Raw genomic sequence first — 17,349 nt, forward strand, 5'->3', positions numbered from 1 at the left:
AGATCATGGTTATTATGATCTACCCATTAACCCTTTAATGAACTTTAATTTCTTAAAGATCACATTAAGATTGCTCCTTAAAACAAAAAAGTTTGAAAGAAAAAATAATTATAGTAGAAAGTAGTTACTAAAGCAAATCACTGAAAGATAAAAGAATGTGCCTTGTAAGCAGGCGCTAAACATTGACTTTACTAATAAAGCTGAAGAAGAGATACTGTGAATCTTTGCAAATTCCATGATTTCAATAGTCATTGTTGTTTTATTTTTTCCAAAATACCATAAAAATACTTTCCGGTTCAATTACATACAAAATTTAATCCATAAAACCATTATACAGTCATGCACTGCAATGGGAATGCGTTCTGATGAATGCATCCTTGGGTGATATTGTCACTGTGTGAACTTCGTTAAGAGTGTACTTACACAAACATAGATGGTATAGCCTATTGTTGCTAGGCTGTAAGCTTATAAAGTATGTTACTGTACTGAGTACTATAGGCAACTGTAACACAATGGTACTTGCGTATCTAAACAAATCTAAACAGAGAAAAGGTACAATAAAAATATGGTATAATGGATTAAAAAAACGGTACACCTGTACAGGGCACTTACCATAAATGGAGCTTGCAGGACTGGAAGCTGCTCTGGGTGAGTCAGTGAGTGAGTGGTGAGAGAATGTGAAGACTTAATTGCTGTACACTACTGTAGACATGATAAACAATGTACACTTAGGCTACAGTAAATTCATAAAATAATTTTAGTTCTCCAATAATAAACTGACCTTAGCTTACTAGAGCTTTTTAACTTTAAACATTTTTAATTTTGTAAAAATTTTTGACTCTTTTGTGATAACATTTAGCTTAAGCACACATTGTTCAACTGCACAAAAATTTTCTTTATATCCTTATTCTCTAAGCATTTTTCTATTAATTTTTTTTACTTTTTAACTTGTTTTGTTAAAAACTAAGACACATACACACACATAAACCTAAGCCTACCCGTGGTCAGGATCATCAATACCACTGTCTTCCACCTCCATATCTTGTCCCACTTGAAGGTCTTCAGGGTCAGTAATATGAATGGAGCTGTCATCTATGATAACAATGCCCTCTTCTGGAATACCTCCTGACGGACCTGCCTGAGGCTGTTTTATAGTTAATTTTTTAAATAAATAGGAGTACACTGTAAAATAATAAAAGTATATTGTATAGTAAATACATAAATCAGTAATATGTTTTATTATCACTATCAAGTATTATGCACTGAACATAATTGTATGTGCTAGACTTTTGTATGACTGGCAATGCAGGTTTGTTTACACCAGGCATCACCACAAACTCATGAGTAATGTATTGTGCCACAACATTACAATGTCGTTAGGTAACAGGAATTTTTCAGCTCCATTATAATCTTATGGGACCACCATCATATATGTAGTCCATCATTGACCGAGACGTCATTAAGAGATACATCACTACTTATTACTCACCAACAGAAATAATGTATATTATGTACAAAAATAAATGAATTAAAATTAAACGAATACCTGATAAATGACAAGTTATATAAAAGTCAATTTCTGATTCTAAAAAATACATATGTTAATACTTTTTCTACAGAGCATGGAAAATACATTAAATGTTATAGAACATTTAGAAAATAATGTCAAAGAAAAGTTTTCAGAGAAGCAGGCTTATTCATTTCAACTAAGTAAAGAAACAGAGGAGCAGAAGCCAAAATTAGAAAGAGTGACCAAGCAGGTATTGACATCTTTTAGAAACTGACCTTTCATATTTACATTTTTGAAGTCCCAAATCCTCCTTCATCTATTAAAAATATTAAATTCTAGAAAACAGGTTTATAGAATAATTGACTATTATTTACCAACAGTGTGCAAAACTCACAAAGGAAATTCGTCTTTTGAAAGACACAAAAGATGAAACACTGGAAGAACAAGACATCAAACTTCGTGAGGTGAAACAGTTTCACAAGGTTATTGATGAAATGTTAGTTGATATCATAGAAGAAAATGCTGAAATCCGTATTATCCTTCAAACATACTTTCAAAAGGTAATACAGCACCTTCTATTAAATATATTTCTTAAACACTTCATGGAAATAAAAACTTTTATGACATTCACCATGAAGTGAAAGCTAATTAAAAACATTTCTCTTCTAAAAACTGGTAAGTAGTACTAATGATTGCTATTGAATATTCCTCCAGAGTGGGTTAGAACTACCTACGGCTAGTATTAAAGGCAGTCGTCAGAGTTCTAGATCTCCTTCACATACTTCACTACTATCAGCAAGGTAAGTGGAAGGTTAAAAAAAATCTGCTTAACTCTCACAGCTGTACACTAAGTGATCCCAGCCACTTCTACATTACCACAGCTGTTGGACAGGCCCACAGACTCAAGGCCAGTGCTCTTTTTACCCTCAGACATCTCACTAGTCAGCATCAGATAGATTAGATGCAGAAACAGCCAACAGACCAAGAATTTTCTTCTGACTTCTGCTGGTGTCACTATTTCCAGTATAGCCCAACTGCTCTGTGACTATCAGTTATTTCAGTAGGATAAAACAGAAATAAATTTGGGGGCTACATCTAGCATTTGGGGATGAACCCCAAGTTGGGGGAAATTTTTAAAAAACATGTAAGGGCAGCTTAGATGTAAAGACATATAAAACATGATTTTTGTGATTAAAACCACATTGTAGTATTTTACATAACCAGGATTTGACTTTCTGAAGCTTTATTTTGCTAAAAAGGAAACTTTTTTTTTTCTTCTGCAGTTGTTATCCACAGTTCTATCACCAGATGCTTAAAGCAACATTCTTGTGCTTTGCTGACAAAAATTTATTAATAATGATCCTGATTTTAGAATTCACAATCTCCTGCATTCAGCAGCTACTTATTAAATTACTATTCCTTAGTCCAGGTAAAAATTTCATGAAGAGGCCCCTAAAAAAGTGTTTCATTTAAGTAAAAAAACTGTTTCTATATCATTGAACATCCCTGTACTTTCATAAAATACATATTTAAAACTTATTTCACAATTATATAGCTAGTTGTTTTTCAAATGACCCCACCACTTTATTCATCAATATGCCTCTCACTCTTCTCTTCAGCTTAAATTACAAAAGGTATCATTTTATAATTTTTGCCAGCACCAAATCCTCTTGGCCCTCTTTCCTCTGTCTTGGAAACTTTCAATGCTTAATGATTCCAACTCTAAAAAACTGATTATAGTTCAAAGCATTTTTACCATGTAGGAACATACTTACTGAACTACTTTTCTACTGGTTTGGAACTCATCAATGTTCATCTTTCTTTTCCTCTTTAAACTTTTTGTTATCTATTGATGGTCATTTAAAAACGTATTAACACTACTAATATGCACTTTTTTGATCTCTTTACTTATAGAATCATTATTTTGCCAATAATGAGAGGGTCTATACTGAAATACAAACTTTGCATTAAATTTATAATTCTGGTTTTTCTTCTAGGTCATCTAGGAGTACAAGTACATCTACTTCTCAGTCTTCAATTAAAGTACTGGAGCTTAACTTCCCGGCCTCCTCTTCACTAATAGGCAGCCCTTCTAGGCCAACTAGTGCTAGAAGTAGCTCTAGTAATGGTAAGAGCAAAAAGAGCAGCAAATAAACATTTTAATCTCTTCTGAAAAAGTTGTAAACACAAAAACAAAAGTATACTTTAAAATACAAAACGACTCAACACATTTTATCTAGTGGAAAGTGTAAAAACTTAGTGGTAAATGTAAAACCTGGTTTTTTTAAAAAAAGGAACGTTCTCATTTTCTCCATACTGAAGAAAAACATTAACAGCAGATTCTTGATAAGGCTACATATTATACCAGCATAGAAAAAATGCTGTATTTCACTGTAATTTTGATGTTCGTAGTGTTAGAAAATAGTTTGCTTCATTATTTCACGAAACTACACTCATTTCTAATGTAACAATCTTTCAAGAAGAAATGTCTAAAAATTTACTGTACTATTATGAGCTTATTACAATGTGAAAATCTCATTTACCCTACAAGACACCAAAATTAGGTTTTTTTTCTTTATTCAAAGTAACTGTTTCTCAGACTTTTGGGGAGGAAAATTGTTAAAGGCAGTTTCTTCTTTTGCTGTAATTTTTAACCAAAAAGTAGCATCAACCCCCACACCCCCCCAAAAAAAACCAACTGATAAGAGAAACACTGTATATCAATTTTAATATGCAGCTTAAATTTATAAAAATCACTTCTGACCTTGAAAGAAAACAAACGTATTAAAGATTTGCCAACCAAGTATAAAGAATATAATTTTGAAATTTTCTTGATTTAATAAACAATTTAATGAAAACTAGATAGGACATGATTTGCAATAGAAATTTCATTTAGTTTGAGGTAGACTGCCAGATATAGTAGTTTTTCCAGTTAATACTTTATTATAACATGTGACCAACACTTTGTACTCTTGGAATGGTGTGGAATATTAGAAAACTGGATTTTAAATAAATGTATTAGAATTCATGAATGTAAATGTTGTCTCCTTCAAACCTTAGGAAAAAATACTCATTACAACTGTCATTATGTTAGAACTGTTGTTTATATTTCTTTCTGAAAAGCAATAGTGGTAGTGAATAGTTCTCCTGATTATTTTTTGTTTTGTTTTAGATATAGGAAAAGGCATAGCAAAGTCCAAAGAATAAGGTGGGCAGAAAAAAACGCTAGGTAATAAAATTTCTGGCTAAACTACTGCTCTAATGCATGAGATTTCTAAGACCTAAAAACTGATTAAAGTCACTTTGCTCATCAAAGTTCTTATTCTCAGCCCTATGCTAGTTTGGGAATTACTTAAAACTTGAAATAATATTAAACACTGTTCTATGAAGGCAGAGGTTGTATCTTACTGCCTCTGTAACCTTGGATAGTTACTTCCCTGTTTTCCTCATTTGTACTATAAACACAGAAAGTTACCTACAAGTTTATTGAATTGGATAATATAAAAAAAAATGCACAGGGCTTGACAAACAGAAATTGCACTATCTAACAACCTCTACTTACCGAGTTGCCACCTGGAGCTTAGCACAGTATTTGTGGAATGGTTTGGTTCTTAGGCCAGCATACAAATCTACATTTAATCCTTAAATAACAGTTCTAACTTCAGTGTACTAATGATAAATGGTAAGACAGGGGATCAACCTATCTCCAAATCTGGACACTTATCCTCATATCCAAAAGTCACGCTTCATCTGCTTATGGAGACCAAGATATGGCAAGATATGATCTTGAGAAAAATTACTGACGATGTCGCTGGGGATTCTTGACAATGTAAATCCCCAGTAATTTTTGCTGTGATGAGCTTGCTTAGAAATTGGTTTGTATACTCTGCTTAACATGGCAAAAACTGCAATTACTTTTGCACCTACCTAATAAATTCAGGCAGCGTACAGGATAAGGTACTATTTATTCTCTTACACTGAATGGGGTGTAATAGCCATTCAGACTGATGAGAGATATCTCATTTGGTTTTAACTTGCATTTCTCTAATTAGTGATGTTGAGCATTATTTTATATGCTTCTTGGCCATTTTTACGTCTTCTTTTGAAAAATATCTATTCATGTTCTCTGCTCACTTCTGGATAGGGTTTTTTTTGGTTGTTGAATTCCTTGTAAATTCTGGATGAGTCCCCTGCCTGATGCATAGTTTGTATATTTTGTCCCATTCTGCAGGTTGTCTGTTCACTTGTGTTATTTCTTTTGCTGTGCAAGAACTTCGTAGGTTACTTAAGTCCCATTTTGTTTTTGTTGTGTTTAAGACACCAGTCTGGCTGTCACCCAAGCTGGAGTGCAGTGTCACAATCAGAGCTCACTGCAGCCTCGAACTCCTGGGCTCAAGCAATCCTCCCGCATAGCTGGGACTACAGGCATGCACCACCACACCCAACTTATTTGTAAATTTTTTGTAGAGATGGAGTCATGCTGTATTGCCCAGGCCAGTCTCAAACTTCTAGCCTCCAGCAATCCTCCTCCTTCAGCCTCAAGTGCTGGGATTACAGGCATGAGTCATTGTACTCAGCCCCTCTTGCTTGCACTTTTGAGGTCTGAATCATGAATGTGCCTACACCAATGTTGGTAGGTTGGCAGGGGGTGAGGGATGAGAAATTATGAAATGGGTTTACAATGTACATCATTTGGGTGATGGTTACACTAGAAGCCCAGACTTCACCACTATACGATATATTCATGTAACAAAGATGTACTTGTAACCCTTAAATTTATATGAATTAAGGAAAAAAAAAAAACATTTTTAAATGTTGTTTAAAATTTTAGGCTGTACTAGGGATTCCAAAATGTCAAAGGCTATGCCAAGAGGTAGTTTTCACTCATTATAAACACCACAATGTAGGACACTATGTAAAGATGATACTGGAGCTATTAATACATAGAATTAAGGACTCATTTAAGACGAATTTCTTAAACAATCTTCTTCTTGGTGCAAAGACTAATGCTTTGAGTGACTAGCCGATTTCTACCACCATTACCTATTGCTCTTGAGCAGGGTTTCTTTTCGCTGTTCCATTTGCAAAACAAATTTCAGATTTTTCACTAGGCTCTCATCACTGGAGTTTGGTAGACACAAATAATACATACTCAGTACTTAAGGCCTAGATATTTTACTGTTGGCAAGAACTGCAAGACAGAACAAGGAATAAGTCTCTTCTTCCTCTATTATTCTCCCTCACTTAGACCTCTGCAGATACCCAGCTACCCATCCACTTATCTAGTGTCACTGTGACAGTATCTAAAGCCCATTATAATTTACAGCTTTGAGAATCTTAAACTGCAAAGACTCCAATAACATCATAAACCCAGTACTTATGATTCCTATCTCTATCTCCCAAAGAATATACTACCCTATTTTCACAATTTTGGGAGGATCTTTATAATCCAAGTCTCTTTGTTCGTCAGCTGTAGCTGCTGGAATTTATTCTGAGTAAAACCAGGCTCTAGTTTGTCTATTTATTTATTCAGACTCTGAGAAAGGGGTCATCAGAGAAGCATCAAGGCACAGGAGGCAGTAAGGAGAAATGCAGGTCAGATTTAAAAACATGCCTAATGCCCTCTGGACTGAACATCTGCAATACGAGGACAGTTTCCCAATTTTCTTTCCCTAGAAAAAAGCCAGATTTACAATGTGCTTCTCTGCTACTGCTATGTTTTTGCTAAAAGGATTCTTTTTCTTTTCTGATTTATCCTTGTGTGGAATACAGGCCTTAAGGGCCTTGCAAATATTTAAAGTTAAAAAGCATTTTATGGCTATGCTAGCAATGAGGTAAAAAATAATAATGGAGAAATAAGCAAAATGGGCTCCTATTCAACTTTTATGATCTTATTCCTAAGGCACTTATGCTGGGTGGAAGCCAATGACTGTTCACAAACCACTTTTAATCAAATCAGGCTTTAGAAGAAAATTAAGACATATAATCTTCCATTTAAAAATAAAAAAAAAAATTGAGCAAAAAATGTAATATTTAAACTGATAAATATAAAAGTGTTCAAGAAACATTCGAACATATAATCTTTCAAAAGCTGACAGTTTTTAATTTAACAGAAAAATCAATTTTTATAAAAATGATCCAAGTGTTCAATGCACAAATTTTTCTCTCAAACAGCAGGATAAGATGGACCCAGGAATTCTCATATACCATAATCAATGAAGAAACAGTACTTTCAGAGAATTGTCTTTAAGTGAAGAAATTCAAATTGTCAGAGTAACATACTATACATAAACATATACATAAAAAGTCTAAAAACCAAGCTGTGACAAGGGACCTACAACTGAAACAAAATTTGAGAAAAGCTTAAAAGCATTTCTTTCCTGTAATCTCTACAAATAGTTTTAGGAGCAGAGATTTCTGCACTGAACTGTTATGACTAAAACACCCAAAAACTTAATGGCATTCTGTGTAATGGTGCTGATATCCTTGGTGTATTAATTTTTTGACTTATTTCCTTTTTCTTTTTCAAATTCAGCTATCTGATTAAATATATTCAGTAAATTCTGAGGTAAATTTTTTTTAACACTGCTTTCTGAGTGTTCTTTGCTACTTAGTGCATCTTCTTCTGGAACCTCTGTTTTGATATCCTCCCCATAATTGTCCTCTCTTTCATATTCTCCTTGATTTGTATTTAATCGGTATCTTTGCTCATGTCTACTGAAATCACGTGGTCCAGGGTGAGTATATTTTTTGTATTTCTCAACTGACTTCCACGAGTAGTCTGAGCTTGCTGGCGAGGTAGAATGCCTCACAGAACCTGGTTCCCACCTTCTATAGTGCTCTTTTCTTCCCTCTATATCCTTTTCAAATCTCCTATAACCATAAATCTTGTCCTCTGAATTCCTACAGAAGGATTCTGAGGAATTTCTTCTACTGGAAAAATGTCTTTCTGATTTATATGGCTTTTCTGTTTTGCTACTACCTGCTTGGGTTCTACAGCTATTATAAAAATCTCTTGGATCTTCAGACCTACCTCCAAAATCATCCGGTATTTCAAGTGAAGATGAAGAGAGAGGGCATCTATCTTTCTCTTTTATCTGTGTCTTTTCATACTGTAACCTATCCTGCTTCCCCAGTAGTTTTTCCACTTCTTGTTTATGGTTAAGAAAAGATGCTGAAGTATTAGCTGGAACTGGGTAGCACTCATCTTTCCTATTCTGATCTATCTGACTTGAGGATGCCCTAGATGAATGCCTTCTGGAACTGCGAGAAGACTCTGAACGGTTCCTCTTATGTTTCTTATGCCTTTTGTGACCAGAAGAGGAAGAGGATGATGATGAAGACACTGATTCATCAGCAGATGAAACACTTGAAGAGGAAGAAGTTGATTTTCTTCTTTTCTTCTTTAGCCTAAAAAAAACAGTTAACCTGTCATATATGTACAAAAATGTTTCTAAATTATTCATAAAGATGTGGGCCTGATTTGTTTCAAGATTTTATAAAAGCTGTGGTTCAGATAAATTATACAATAATCTCGGCTATTACAAGATGTGATTTTACTATTAAGCACTTTTGGGGGAAAAATGCTTGCAGACAGGTATCATTGTAAGCAAATCCATCATTTCTGAAAGACAGACTTTTTTCAATACTACCTTAAAAACTTAAGACTACTGAACACATAAAGGAGAACTCAAGTTTTTTATTTGGCTACCTCTAGTTCATGGTTTCTTCACCTGATTACTGGTATTTTCAGCCAAATAATTCTTTGTTGGGGGTGGGGGTGGGAGCTGACTTGTGCATTACAGAAAGTTTAATAGCATCCCTGACCATTATACACTAGATGCAGAAGCACCCTATCAGTTATGGCAATCAAAAATGTCTCCAGATCTTGTCAAATGCCCCCGGGGGAATAAATCCCCTAGTTCAGAACCACTGCTCTAGTTCTAAAACATTTCTTCCTAAAATATAATTAAAGTAACTTATTCTATATTTTAATTCTAAGATACATTTTTTTTTGTAGAATTCTAGCCTTAAATTCCACTTCATCTCTTTAATAGGAAAATACTTGGAACACATATTTGCTAAAGATTCTTAACAGTCATTGATTATCACTTGAAATACTTCTATATTTTTATTTACTTTACCTCCAGTATGGCACTTTGGGTTCAATTCAGTAGTTGCCTTAAGTTTAAAAATACTGAATATTATAGTTTACCTCTTCTCTTCTTTTAAGAGCTTACGCAACTTTTCTGCACTTGTTTCTATTTTCTTTGTTTTCTGCTTTTCTTCCTTTTCAGCTTGTTTTTCTCTTAATTCCAAAGATTTCTTTTAGAACCCAGATATCGAAAAAAACCACACGTTAAAAATAGCAGCATATGTAAAACCCAGTATTCAAAAGACCACCCCCAGTCAGAAACCCAATTTAGTAAAACCAAATCACCATAGAGCCAGCATTAAACAGTATTTTTTTAACATAAAAAAATTAGTCACACAGATGTTTGGCATTAGTCATCGAAATGGCCAGGACAGCATTGAGGACCATATTGCAGTTGGTATCCCATAAAAAAAGGGGAAGCCATTGCAGTGGTACCCATGACCCAGAGTGCAAGAAAGGTTTAAAAAAAAAAAAGTACATAAAAATTATTTTTAAAAATTGAAAAATGTAAACAGGACACATTTTACAAATAAAATTCAAATAAAGACATTCCATTAAGGTGAATTGAAGGAGGAATCACCATGTTCAAATACAAACCATTTAAAAAAATAGCACAGCCCAGTTGGATGCATGATTACATAGGAAATCATTTTCCAGTTTGTGGATGGGGATGAGCAGCACCAGATGTCACAGACACAGCAGCAATGGTCCAATTCAGAAGAAAATGCATGAGAAAACATCATCATCAGTATTACAGGAAAAGACAATTTAAAATATGTCTCATAAAGGTTTTTACAATTAACGCAATTATAGTAGCAAGAATGGTAATTTAAAAACCACCAGGTAAGCTCACTACAAAGACATTTCTCAAAACAACATACCAAATTTAGGTAATAGTTTTCTCATAGCTATTTTTACTTTCGATTATGGACAAAAACAGGGGCACTACGAAGCAATGTCAAACCCAATTAGGCAGAACTGTACCTAAAAAGAAACTTTTCATAATGCCTTACTTAAGTAATCTAGAAGTTTTCCTTAGAAGAAAATTAAGTTTGGGCATTATTTCAAATATCACTAAATTTCTAAGAGGAAATAAGGAATCACCTGCATATATTTATGAAGTTTCTGCAAAGCATCCTCTGCATCTTTAAAAGTCTCATCCAAAGTCAAAGCTTTCTTATAGTAACTTTCAGCATTTAAAAACTTTTCTTCTTCTTCTAACCTAAATTTAAAAGAAAGATTTAGCTTTTTTGTAAAAACAACAAAACTATCCAAATATGCATACAGGTCAGAGGCTTATATGAGAGAGCTTACTAGGGAAAAGCCACATTTAGTAAATTATTTTCCAAAATAAAATACCAAAATAATATGCTTTTTACTGTAATTTATTTCAAAGACCACATAAACAGAAATCCATTACTAGTAACTAATGTCCAATATTGGCACATTTTGGCAGTAATACATGAAAACCCATGATAAATGGGTGTCCACTAATTTAGTATAATCTTGAACTGTAGCACGTAATTATACCAGCAGGCTCTTTTTCCTTAGCAGTTTATGAAAAATTATCTATAGAAAATTTTGGAAATCTTTGGAAATACCAACATACACATATATCACAACGAGCCTGTGAATAGCATAATCATTAAATGAAGCTCACAAGTGTGGGTTGTGAAACACCAGAATGAGAAAGTTTGGACACAGAGAAGTCAAAGGACGTTGCAAAGTGCTTTTGGTTCTTAGAAGGAAAAAGAAATTACTGTAAAACAAATACAATGGGATCACTTTTGTGTCAGTAGACTGGATATGGGAAACAAAGGACAAGTCAAAGATGAGCAATATCTCTGGCTTAGGTAACTGCAAGGTATTGCTATTCACTCAGCTAAAAGACACCAATACAAGGCTATAAGATAACCACATACAAATAGGTACTAGTTATCTAGCTAGTAAGAATGTAAAAAGTTGCTCCAATCATTACATAGAAGTTCCTATGAATTGTAAATGAATATTGCAAAATTTAATTAACTTGGAATTTGTGATCACAAACAGGAATGACTATACAAATAGTATAGCCCTTAAACCAAAAAATCTGAGTATATTATCCAGGGAAAGAGTATTTGCCTAATCTCTTGTACTTTTCCATTTATTTATTGAAACCAAGAGTGTTCTAAATTAAGTGCTTAGGCTGGGCGCAGTGGCTCACGCCTGTAATCCCAGCACTTTGGGAGGCCGAGGCAGGCGGATCAGGAGGTCAGGAGATCGAGACCATCCTGGCTAACACAGTGAAACCCCGTCTCTATTGAAAAAAAAAATACAAAAAAATTAGCCGGGTGTGGTGGTGGGCGCCTGTAGTCCCAGCTACTCGGGAGGCTGAGGCAGGAGAATGGCGTGAACCCGGGAGGCGGAGCTTGTAGTGAGCCGAGACCGCACCACTGCACTCCAGCCTGGGTGACATAGCGAGACTCCATCTCACAAAAAGAAAAAAAAAAAATAAAATAAAATAAATAAATAAATAGATAGATAAAGTGCTTAAGAAACTATTTCCTTATGTTAAGTTCAAAATTTTTTAGTAGTTGGTTGAACATTAGACCTCTACTATTAAACAAAATCTGATACTTACTGTCCTCCTCTCTCTACAAGTGTCTGGCAGAGGTATTTTCTTGCATTTCTGTGAGTTGGACAGTTTTCTAATGCAAGCTCAAAATCTTCTATTGCTTTGTTCAAACTTCCTTTTGTCGCATATCTAGAGACATGAAACAAAATTAGAGAGCTGTATCTCACAAGCTCTTCATAAATCTTGTTTGCATTTACCCGGTAAACATTCCTTAAAATCCAAGTATGATTCACTTACAGTGCTCCACGAGCTACCAAAGCTTCCACATTTTGTTTGTCTATTTCCAAAGCTTTATTGTATTCATTCATAGCATCCACATGGCGTCCAACTTTAAAATAATCAACTCCAATCTTCACACTAAGACAGACATTTGTAAAGCATCACAAACACTTCAAACACTATCTAAATAAAATGTTAGCGTGAGTAAGTTTTAAAAGCAAATGTCATCAAACTTGGCAAATATTTAGTTTTCAGAATACTCACAATATACCTAAGGAGCATTCTTCTGCCTTTGGACATTTTCACAACAAATATTGGTGAAACCCAGATATCAATATACTAATTCCTTTTGAGAAAACAGAAATGCTGAATAAAACTTATCTGTTAAGTGTAAAACCTGTTAAGTGTAAAATGTAAGACTACTTACATCTATAAAAGAAAAGCTCATGTCAAAAAGGCATCACTTTAATTCATCTCAAATTTGTCTTAGTGATGACATAAGCATGCTTGCCTTGCCCTAAGCTTTTAGACTAGATATAATGCAATTGTTGACAGTCTTCATACCATTTTAAAGCCCAAGACGCAGATTGTTTTTTTCTCAATGCAGAAGCAAAATCATCTTCAGAGAAATTTTTGCTATTAAAGAAAATAAAAATTAAAAAGTTAAACCACAAATATTTTTTAAGTAACTATACTTAATTCTGCTTGACAGGCACTCAACACTGAAAGTATGAATCCCAAGCAAGAAATCTGCATTCTATTTACATACCAAAATCTTTGAACTTTCGAAATGATTATTATTGTTAAATAGCATTTTTCTTGGCCGGGTGCAGTGGCTCACGCCTGTAATCCCAGCAGTTTGGGAGGCTGAGGCGGGCAGATCATGAGGTCAGGAGATTGAGACCATCCTGGCTAAGATGGTGAAACCCTGTCTCTACTAAAAATTAAAAAAAAAAATTAGCCAGGCATGGTGGCGGGCACCTGTAGTCCCAGCTACTCGGGAGGCTGAAGCAGGAGAATGGCGTGAACCCGGGAGGCAGAGCTTGCAGTGAGCCAAGACTGTGCCACTGCACTCCAGCTTGGGTGACAGAGTGAGACTCTGTCTCACAAAACAAAAAAAACAGTATTTTTCTTTAGCATACACACAAAATTCTTATAAAAAGTTTCTGCATCCTTCTCTACTTGTTTACATGGTACACATCTTAATCACTGATAAGACAGTCCAGTCCAGAAGATGGGATCACCTGGTTCATTCAACCTTTGGCATATGCCTACTACTAGGTGGCTTAGGATGGTCAAATATGTCCTTCAGCTATGCAGCTTCTGAGCTTACCACCACTCCCCTCACCACCTAAGAGAATAATACTGATTTACTATACCTTTGTAGGCCTCTCATTAAAGATGGTGGATTAGATTCATCTATTCCTAGTTTTTCTAGAAGGAATTCAACTACTCCTGGATTAACAAATCCTAAGGAACTCTGCATGATATTTTCATAGGACTCCAAAGAATTGCTATTCAGTTCAACACTTCTCCTTAAAAAAAGAAAATACAAACACAAAAATTGTAAAATGACTAATCTGACATTTCATTTCAGACAAATAGTAAAGAATAAAGAAATAGTATTATTTGAGGTTTCAACACTAATACCATTTTTTGCATAAGATGGTGTGGCAATATTACGATATGGTTACCTTTTCCCAAGTCTGAAGTAGTTTAACTGTTATAAAAATAACATGAACACGGCCGGGCGCGGTGGCTCAAGCCTGTAATCCCAGCACTTTGGGAGGCCGAGACGGGCGGATCACGAGGTCAGGAGATCGAGACCATCCTGGCTAACACGGTGAAACCCTGTCTCTACTAAAAAATACAAAAAAAAACTAGCCAGGCGAGGTGGCGGGCGCCTGTAGTCCCAGCTACTCGGGAGGCTGAGGCAAGAGAATGGCGTAAACCCGGGAGGCGGAGCTTGCAGTGAGCTGAGATCTGGCCACTGCACTCCAGCCCGGGCGACAGAGCAAGACTCCATCTCAAAAAAAAAAAAAAAAAAAAAAAAAAAAAAAAAAAAAAAAAAAAAATTTTGCAGTAAGAGAAATTAAAATTCCCCTTTGTTGTCAAAAGTTTGACAAAATTTGGTATTCCTCAATGCAACAGACTTTCGTAATGAACTGCTGTTGAAATTATATAAATTACCTGTAGTATAAAGGAAGCTCTTCAGAGCTAATTACACCTAATTTAATACCAGATAGGTGTGGTGGAAGTGAAGAGCTATACAGAGATACTGCCAGCTTTTCATGGTATCTGTCAATATCCTTGATTCCAGCTTAAGAAAAAAAAAAAGAGAACTAAGCTGATTAGTAAGAAAACATAAACTAACATAAAAAATATAAACTTTCCCAAACACTACCCACTTAGACTGTATTTTTTTAAAATTAATAAAAACAAAAATTCAACAATCATTACTTTTTTATTAGTATGATGAAACTAATCACCTCGAATGATGTCACCAGTTTGGTAATACGATAAAGGATCCCCATGGTTACTGTGAGACGGCACATCTCTTAAGGGACAAAGAGCCTGTAATGAGAAGCATTTTAAAACACTAGACATTTCAAGCTTTGGTAAGAACAGTGTCTTCTTTTATCTTCACTACTTGGTATGAAACAGCTAGTAGTTGAACAACCTAACATAAAAATTTAAATAAGGATTTAGTTAAAAGTAATTTCTGTGTCCAAACACAGTAAAATATGTTTGCTGGTTCAGTTAAAAAACTAAAATCTCATGAAACTTTCCATTAGTTTAGGAACCAAATATGATGGCTTATGACAGTATACTACACACATCAAAAGCAAACTAAAATTTGTCTAAAAGGTGTAAGGATTCTAGTGAAAATGAAATGTGAATTCTCCAAAGTTTTTGTCTGTTATCCAGTCTGTAATACCTTCTGCTTTTCTTCCTTTTTATCCGCCTGGATAGATGGCAAATACCCAATCTTTTATCGTGACACATTAGTTCAAATTCAGGACTATCCATCTTAGGCAAAGTATTATTGTAAATATATAAATGACAAATTTCTAAATTATCCACATGAAAATATACAATGCCAAATATTAACTAATTAAGAATACATATGTTCAACTACAAGAAATAAGTCTGAATACCAATCAACCTCACCATGTCCACTGATACCTCTTTGAGCACTTAAAAAAGGACACTGTGCCTGCCAACCAGAGTTTAAATTTAAAAAAATCCCCAAAACCAGAAATGGAGGGACAAACTGGGTAAGTAACTTTCACTAATTTTTGTTAACGATTTTTCTCCAATTAACATTTAATTTCCAAAAGTATCTTGGCAGGTATACTCGAGCACAACTGCATGCAAAGATATAATTCTTGCATTGAGGTGAATTAACAAAAACAGAAGCAATCCAAATAACAAAAATAACTTACTGTGATTTCTAAGTGGGCTATATCTCTCATGATACCACTTCCTAAACAGATCAACACCATGAAAAAACCGAATTCCCGAATAGAACTAATTCTTCCAATCACTATATCACCACGCTCAATATCTCGGAAAAACAGCTCTCTTCGATCCATACTAGGTATCTCCATGAATTGTTCTAAAGGTGGCATGACTGCATAATGATCTAAAAAAAAAAAAATTAACAAAATCACTAACGATAGTTTTGAGTTCCGTTTCACCTAAAGTACTGTTAAACCGAATGGCAATCTTAAAGGTTTTAAGGCTAAATTCACCTTCACTATCTTCATTAATTTCAGAAGTTGCAGGTGCATCTGATTTCCAGGAAAGTGCAAAAAGCAGATCCGCTTTTTTGGAGATGAATTTCTGTATCTCGATGTTGTCAACTCTCTTCTCTTTTCTTAAAAAGAAAAAGAATATGAAAATTGGCTTATCTGCAAAGCCTTTTTACAAACTCTAACCTTCTGCTTAGGGCTTTCATCGGCCATTCCTCTCCATCCCAAGCTCCAGATCATACAACCTCAGAGAAAAAGTTTTAACTAGGCATTCCCTCATTAAGCAACCTGGAGGTGGAGAGCGGGAAAACTTAAAAAATGACGCCTCCAACCCAGATACGAAAGCTCAAGGGATTTTAGCTAAGGAATCTGCGCCTCTAGCAAGCAGCGCCATAGAAAAAGTTCAGCCCGCAAACCGCACTGCACACCTCAGGAGCGCCCTCCCTCCACCCAGCCCAAGGCACCAGCCCGCGATCCTCCTGTGCTCACGGCCGCGGCTCCACTTCCTCTAGACCCAGACTCGGGGCTGCAGTAGTGGCTTCCAGAGCTGCGTCCCCTCTCCCATGACGCAGTGGCACCAACGTCGCATTACCTGCCCTGCAACGGTTGCTGGGGCGGCGGGCCCCGGGTTGGCTCGGCGGCCGACCCCAGGAGGCTCCGGAAGTGTGGATTATCCTGCTGTTCGCTCCGGAGTAGAGAGAGCAAAGAAGACCCATGGCAATTTAGCGACTGCCGCAGAAGGTCCCGGTCCATGGCTAGAGACTGCAGGGCCCGGAGGCTGATGGGCTGGTGGTCCCCGGTTCCGTGTCCGCTACTTGAGCCGGGTGGTACGGGAAGCAGAAGAAACCGTCTAGAGGCTGCCGGAAGTACACAGAGAGAACAACCAGTTACACCCGGAAGTGTTCTGGGGCCGCCCCCACGGCGGCGCGGCGGAGCTCAGCCTGGAACTCGCAAAACCGAGCGAGACTACGGAAGGCCGAAGGATTGGGCTCAGCGTTGCTTGGGCTAAAGGCTGAATAGGGCTTCCAGGAAGTGATGTATGTGAGAAGTTTGATTTTTCAAAGGTACTTGGGGTCGCTATTACGTCGAAATAGCT

General features: G+C 35.8%; 2 protein-coding genes across 4 annotated transcripts in view; one reads left to right on the forward strand and one right to left on the reverse strand.

The window, feature by feature from the left end:
* CCDC39 (coiled-coil domain containing 39) overlaps positions 1-4,538 on the forward strand; it is a 56,949-nt gene extending 52,411 nt beyond the window's left edge. Inside the window, exons 17-20 of the mRNA XM_011956702.1 lie at positions 1,620-1,760; positions 1,891-2,070; positions 2,225-2,310; positions 3,508-4,538. Coding sequence (XP_011812092.1) covers positions 1,620-1,760; positions 1,891-2,070; positions 2,225-2,310; positions 3,508-3,664 — 564 coding nt within the window. The 3' untranslated portion in view covers positions 3,665-4,538. The remainder of the gene's footprint in view (positions 1-1,619; positions 1,761-1,890; positions 2,071-2,224; positions 2,311-3,507) is intronic.
* Positions 237-17,132, reverse strand: TTC14 (tetratricopeptide repeat domain 14). Of its 3 annotated transcripts, XM_011956700.1 has the most exons (13): positions 16,846-17,132; positions 16,254-16,378; positions 15,945-16,144; positions 14,988-15,072; positions 14,689-14,818; positions 13,878-14,033; positions 13,063-13,134; positions 12,517-12,636; positions 12,286-12,408; positions 10,770-10,887; positions 9,726-9,835; positions 8,544-8,920; positions 237-1,182 (listed from the first exon to the last, which is right to left on the reverse strand). In XM_011956700.1, the coding sequence occupies exons 1-13, from the start codon at positions 17,004-17,006 to the stop codon at positions 995-997; spliced, it is 1,965 nt and encodes a 654-aa protein (XP_011812090.1). In that variant the 5' UTR covers positions 17,007-17,132; the 3' UTR covers positions 237-994. The 3 variants fall into 3 exon arrangements, 2 of the variants coding, with proteins under 2 accessions (XP_011812090.1, XP_011812089.1); XM_011956699.1 differs by lacking the exon at positions 237-1,182 and having other exon boundaries at positions 7,437-8,920; XR_001003413.1 differs by lacking the exons at positions 237-1,182; positions 8,544-8,920 and having other exon boundaries at positions 9,797-9,835; positions 10,263-10,887; positions 16,846-17,131.
* Between the last annotated feature and the right edge of the window lie 217 nt (positions 17,133-17,349).

This window comes from Colobus angolensis, unplaced genomic scaffold, assembly GCF_000951035.1.
Source record: "Colobus angolensis palliatus isolate OR3802 unplaced genomic scaffold, Cang.pa_1.0 Scaffold422, whole genome shotgun sequence".
In the NCBI taxonomy this organism is placed as follows: Eukaryota; Metazoa; Chordata; class Mammalia; order Primates; family Cercopithecidae; genus Colobus; species Colobus angolensis.